The following is a 6,015-nucleotide window of genomic DNA, read 5'->3' as shown; positions in this document are numbered from 1 at the left end:
TTCCTTTACCTGCAACCCCTGGGAAAAACAGAAGACTCAAGTCATGAAGCTAAAGGATATCTTAGTGGAGATCTGCTAGGAAATCTTCATTTCACAAATGAGGCAACTGAGGCTCCAGCATGTAAAGGACATTACCAATTTGACAATTAGGAATCAGCTGTATACTGTCACATGCGTCTCCTGTCTGCACCAAGCTGGGTCCCCCTACCCCCAATTTATAGGTTTACTTCCCAGAGCTATGCTTAGAATATTGAAATGGGTCTGTTTTGGCAAAATCAGTTGTCTACAGGGAAGGCAGTATATTGTCATTTAAGGTTCTATGGTTTTAGTGCAGTTGGGACATTTGAAATTTAAAACTACCTCCCTTTTGTATGTTTTTGGGTAAATGATAATGTCATTATGTCCCTGGGTGGGCACACATAAAATGACCATCACATCTAAAACTGTGATTCATGGGAGACACATCACAATAGCATACAGCTATGTCAATAATGCCATTAATAAAAACCATCACACATTATAAAATATTTAACAAACAAATGTAGCACAGCCTTAGAAATTGTGATCTTGAAATCCCTTGAAAGTTCTCAGAGAATAAAATTAAAAAATTAAGATTGTGGAGATTCACTTTTAAAATTTCCATTTAAGCTTCGGACCGTTGCTAATTGCTGCTTTGATTAAGTGTGGCAAAAAGAGTTAATGCTTCAGATCTGACATAAGAAGTCTTGGGGGCTGGAGGAGAAGAGGGGAACTGGGGAGGGCCAGGGAAGACTTGGAGTTAAAAGAGAGAGTCTTGCTGTGGGGTGACGAAGGGAGTCCTGGAGGGAGGAGGGGGAAAGGTGGAAGTCTGCCAAGGTACCCTTCTGCTGAGAATAGCATTATTTTAACTTTAATCAAAAGACCTTTATTTATTTATTTATTTCGTATTCAAAGCCAATTTACAGAAAACCTTACCTTTGAGCCTCTTTGCCCCCAGCTAAAGCTGCTTGAAAAAATTCACATGCAAACATTTACATGTTTCACAAATCATATTCACAGTTTTACCATACTTTGTCCACACACTTAAAATACACTCAGAGCATTTTTTGAAACTTTTATTTTAATTGTATCTCAAACACAACACGACATTCCACTCCCCACACACAACTCCCACTCTTTTTAAACCAAGCCCCTCCTCCTGTGCTCTTTGCAAAAGTGTAAATGATTGGCTTACCTCGGGCTGCTCCCTAGAAAACAAATATTTCATATTTTTTAAACACAGCCACGCCCTCCCCCTTGGAACCAGCCCCACATGGTTTTGGATCCTGAGTTGCCCAGAGCAGGTTAAGTGTTCCCCCCTCCCCCTTCCATCCCCCCACCAGGTAAGCTGAGTGTGTGCAAAATACCGAACTCGTGTGCAGTCCCGATGCCCCAGATACCTGTGTGTCTGGTTTTTCAACCGTAAAGGCGAGAGGGTTTGGCGAACGAATGAGAAGTGAGGAAACGCTTAGCGCAAAGAGAAAAAGAGAGAAAGACATACAGGAAGAAGGTTATGGAGGCCAGGGGGAAGCGGCCCCCACTCCCTCCCCTGGCCAGGGGCCCAGCACATTACCCAGGATGCTCCGCCACCTTCCCTGCTCCGCTGGCCGCTGGCCGCTCGCCGTTCGCCGCTTGCCGCTCGCCGCTCGCCGCACGGCACCCGCGAACAGGTACCGCGGAGTGCACGAACACCGAAAGTTTTTTTGCCCGCGCCATCGCGCAAACCACAACACAGCCCATTCCCAAATACAAGTACACAGTCGGCGGGTAAATTGGGGGTGCCAGGATGGGAACTGGGGACACTTGAGCGTATCATGCACAGGCGTACACAGAATACGGACACCAACACACACCAACAAAAAGCTGTCTGAGTCCAAGCAGCCGTGCCAGGCGAGGCGGGGGCGCGCCTTTCCCAACGACCCCGGCCCACCATGGCCCCAACCAGCCTCGCCAGGGGAGCCCCGGGGCCCCTTCCCGGCAGTTCCTGGCTCACCTGAGGACCCTGCCTGTCCAGCTTACGGTCCCCGGCGCTCGCCTTCCCAGCCGGTAACGACCCTCAGTGTCGCTCGGCATCACTTTTCTCCCTGGAGGGCACATACTTCGGCCACCCGAACCCACGGAACCTCCCCTCCCGCTCCCAGGGCAAAGTTAGGGTCCCTCCCTGGAACTTTCTAGCAGGGTCTTCCCACCTTTAACCAGACCCCCTCCTCCCGCTGCCGAGACCCAGCCCCACTGGGCAGCCCTGCCACCCGCTCCCCGGGTCCCCGGCGGCCCTGCTGCCCGCAGGCAGAGTCCGCCGCATTACCTAGAAGCAGCAGACGATGCGTGCACACGTAGTCCATCTTCTCCTCCTTGAGTTGCTTGTCGATGAGCTTGCTGCGTTTCTTCTGTGCACGCTTCTGTGCACGAATCTCCTGAGCTTCCTTGCGCGTCTGTTTGCGCTTCTCCACCACGGGAGCCTTCTTGACCTTGGAAGAGTGCGAGCCTTTGGGCTGGGGAGTCTCAGAACGACCGAAGCATCCCCCGAAGCCTTGTGAGAGGAAATTGCAGAAAAAGTTGCGTCGGGTCTTCTTTCCACCCGGGCGGTTTCGCCGGTGCTGAAACCAGCGCAGGCAGCCGAAGGTCCCCTCGTCGGACTCGTCTTCGCTGGAGTCTTCGCTGATGACCAAGCCCTCCTCGTAGTACTGGACACAGCCACTCTCGGGCTTGCCCCGCCACGCAGTCGGTCGAGCAGGCCGCGGAGTAGGCGGGTCGGCAGCCTGAATCTCCGGGCTGGGGGGTCTGAGGTGATGGAGCTTGGGTCTGGCCCCAGAGGCAGGGGCAGCTCGCGCTGCCCGGGCTGCAGGAGCTGCCCGGGCTGCACGGGCGGCTGAAGCTGCCCTGGCGGCAGGAGCTGCCCTGGCGGCACGATCGGTTGGGGCGGCCCCGTTGTCAGCAGTGGCTGGGACAGCAGGGGCTGCCCCGGCTTCAGGATCGGCCGGGGCTCCAGCGGCTGTCCCGGCTTCAGGATCACCTGGGGCTCCAGCGGCTGCCCCGGTATCGGGATCCGCTGGGGCTCTGGCGGCTGCCTCACCTTCAGGATCGGCTTGGGCTTCAGCTGCTGCCCCGGCGTCAGACGTGGCTGGGGCTCCTGCGGCTGCTCCGGCATCAGGATCCGTTGGGGCTCCAGGGGCTGCCCCGGTGTCAGGATCCGCTGGGGCTCCAGGGGCTGCCCCGGCGTCAGGATCCGTTGGGGCTCCAGTGGCTGCCCCGGCGTCAGGATCCGCTGGGGTTCCAGCGTCTGCCCCGGCGTCAGGATCCGCTGGGGCTCCAGGGGCTGCCCGGGCGTCAGGATCTGCTGGGGCTCCAGGGGCTGCTTGGGCGTCAGGATCTGCTGGGGCTCCAGGGGCTGCCCCGGCGTCAGGATCCGCTGGGGCTCCGGGGGCTGCCCCGGCATCAGGAATCGCTGGAGAGGCAAGGGCTGCCCCGTTGTCTGGAGCGGCCGGGGCGGCAGGAGCTCCCTGGGCGGTAGGGGATCCGTCCTCGGGAGAGAGGACTTTTCCTCCTTCTGCAGCGGCGGCTGAGCCTCCTTCCATCTCGGCTGCTTCTCTCTCAACTCGGGGTCCCTCTGCTCGCTCTCTCTTATCTGGGGCTCCGGAGACCTCGATGGGCGGGCCATCAATCGCGATTGGGGGGCTGTCCATGTTGACGGGAGCGTCGTCGACCCCAATGGGGGCGCTGTGAATCTTGAGCGGGGGTCCGGAGATCTCCATCGAGGGGCTGTTTCCTGCGAAGTTAGGAGGAGATCTGACAGCTTCTCGGGATGAGCTGCCGATGGCGCCCGGGACCCAGACAGGAGGCGCGTTTGTGGAGGGAGCGAGGTGGACCGCACTCGGGACCCCGACGGCCGCGGGGGCAACGCCGTCGTCGACTTGCGGGATAACTTGGGGGAGTCCTGGGGGTGGGCTGTGGTCTCCAAAGGCTTCTCCATCAAGCTCAAATGGCATAGCTTCCTCAGGGGGAGGGCTGTAGCCCCCTCCGACGCCAGCATTTGCAGGTCTGAGAGCTCGGGGCTCCTGGGGAGGAGCTCCAGGGACCCCTGCACCTGGGCCGCCTGGAGCGAGGTCTGGGACCTGCAAGAGAGGTTGACTGCAGCTTCTCTGGGCAGATTGGTCAAACTCAAAGGGCATAGCTTCTTCTGGTGGAGGGCTGTAGCCTCCCAAGCTTGGGCTGGCACCACCGAAGGCTCTGGGCTCCATGAACGCTGGGCCAAAGGCCTCCAGGCCTGCATGGGCCTCACTGGAGGATCCAGGCTGCACCTGGGTAGGCCAGAAGCCTCCCAAGCTGGGCTGCTCGACCTCGAAGGGCATGGCTTCCTCAGGAGGTGGGCTGTAGCTTCCCCAGGCTCTTGTTTCCTGGAAGGCCGGGTTGAGGCCCTGTAAGTTGGGCCTGGAGACTTCTGGGGGTCCACAGGTCTCGTCTTCATTCTCGATGGGGATGGGCTCGCTGTGAGGCGGTTTGGTCTCCATTTCTTCGGCTGGGCTAGGCCCAGCACTGGGGGCAGCTGCCCCTGGGGCCTCCAAGGGTGGTTGCTCGGGCTGTTCCCCAATTTCAGGGGGGCTATCGCGTTGTCCTGACATATGATTGCCGTCGAGGCAGTTGCGCATGCCCATAACACGGTGGCGGCCTCTTAAAATAAATTTGGGGCTCCGTAAGACGGAGCACCCAACCAAACTAGGGTGAAAAAATTATTTAAAAAAAAATCAAAGTTCCAGCTGGAAAGTTCTCCAGCCTCACTTTCCAACCCCTATGAGGTTGGGGTGGGTTCAGGGCCTGGAACCCCAGACCATGGCGGAAGCAACTCAATTGTTGCTGTGGAGTCTAGGCTCCTCCCTGGCCACTTTTTATCCTCTCAGGCCGCCCCCGGCCCCCACCTCGGTCTGCCTTCGTTCCCTCCTCTCTCTCACACTCTCTCTTTCTCTCTGTTCCAGGCCAGCCCCGCCTGCCTGGATCTGAGGAGCGCGCCGATTCGATCCGAAAATCGCCAGTAGAGCTTTCTCTCTGCCACCAGAGGACGCCGGCCCCTGTGCCGAGCCAGCTCTGGCTCCAGGAGCCGCCGGCAGTCCCGGACTTTGGGTAAGGGGGCTGATGAGCGCGGGCCTCGCAGGGACGTTCTGGCTCCTTCCACTCCTCTTCCTGACTGATTTGGAGTCTTTCTCCTAGCTTCTCCCCTGACCAGAAAGATCTCCTGCGTTGCGGGACACGTGACGCAAGACGTGGGCCTCGGGACGCTGGAGTTGAAACCCTCCCTCCCCAATCAAACAGACTCTCCTCGGGGAGGGGAGACTGTGGGAGGGTTTCATCACCCCAGGATACCCTGAACCCCTGAGTCGTAGCCCCCAGCCCCTAGGCAGCCGCTGGTATCAAGTCCCAAGTCCGGAGCGCAAGGCTGTAGGCGACTGGGAAGGGGGCGCAGACGCGCGCGGGGATGCGACAGGTGGTCGTGAGCCCACCGGAGAAGTGGAGAAGAGGCAAGGGTGAGGGGCTGCCGAGTGCTATCACACAATTTGTTTTTAAAAACGCCTTGGGGTACTTTCCCCGCGGCTTCTGCAGCTTTTGTTTGCCGCTTGCCAAGGTTAGCTCCAGTTGGCTCCGGTAAAGCACTTAGTGTCCCCCATCCCCATCACACTCTAGGGGTCTCCGCAGTGGCTTAGGGTGGCGCAGGAAGGATTCTCTCCGTTTATATGGATGGTGACGCAGGGGAATGAGAGGGTCGGTCTCAGGTGTGTACCGCGGAAAGTCAAACAAAGCCACCCCAGGCAGTAGCCGCGGCGGCGGCGCCGAAGGCGGGTCGCGGGGCGCACGGGGGTACCCCATGGAGTGCAGGCCTAAGAGTTCCGCAGGTCCTACTGTTCTGGGGAAGGGTTAAAGGGGATTTTGGTTTCGGTTTATGGCCGGTATGGGGTAGTCTCGGAGACTGGACTACCCCGTGCGCACTTAAACCCGTAGTCAAACACC

At 58.2% G+C, this 6,015-nt stretch overlaps 1 protein-coding gene across 1 annotated transcript; it reads right to left on the bottom strand.

Annotated features, from left to right (window-relative positions):
* Positions 1-2,323: 2,323 nt before the first annotated feature.
* On the bottom strand, positions 2,324-4,663 carry LOC123622311 (protein ALEX-like). Its single transcript, XM_045528546.1, has 2 exons — positions 3,092-4,663; positions 2,324-2,875 (listed from the first exon to the last, which is right to left on the bottom strand). Exons 1-2 carry the CDS (start codon positions 4,481-4,483, stop codon positions 2,324-2,326), a joined length of 1,944 nt encoding a protein of 647 aa, XP_045384502.1. The 5' UTR covers positions 4,484-4,663.
* Positions 4,664-6,015: the final 1,352 nt, after the last annotated feature.

This window comes from Lemur catta, chromosome 17 (assembly GCF_020740605.2).
Source record: "Lemur catta isolate mLemCat1 chromosome 17, mLemCat1.pri, whole genome shotgun sequence".
Classification (NCBI taxonomy): Eukaryota; Metazoa; Chordata; class Mammalia; order Primates; family Lemuridae; genus Lemur; species Lemur catta.
The sequence above is the reverse complement of the archived record's forward strand: the minus strand, read 5'-3'. Positions and strand labels throughout refer to the sequence as shown.

Coding starts and splice junctions, on each gene's coding strand:
- LOC123622311 (XM_045528546.1), bottom strand. CDS start 4,483: ATGAAGACGAGACCTGTGGACCCCCAGAAGTCTCCAGGCCCAACTTAC. Junction 2,876..3,091: donor AGCCCAAGCCGATCCTGAAG/GTGAGGCAGCCG, acceptor CCGCCCGTGCAG/CCCGGGCAGCTCCTGCAGCC.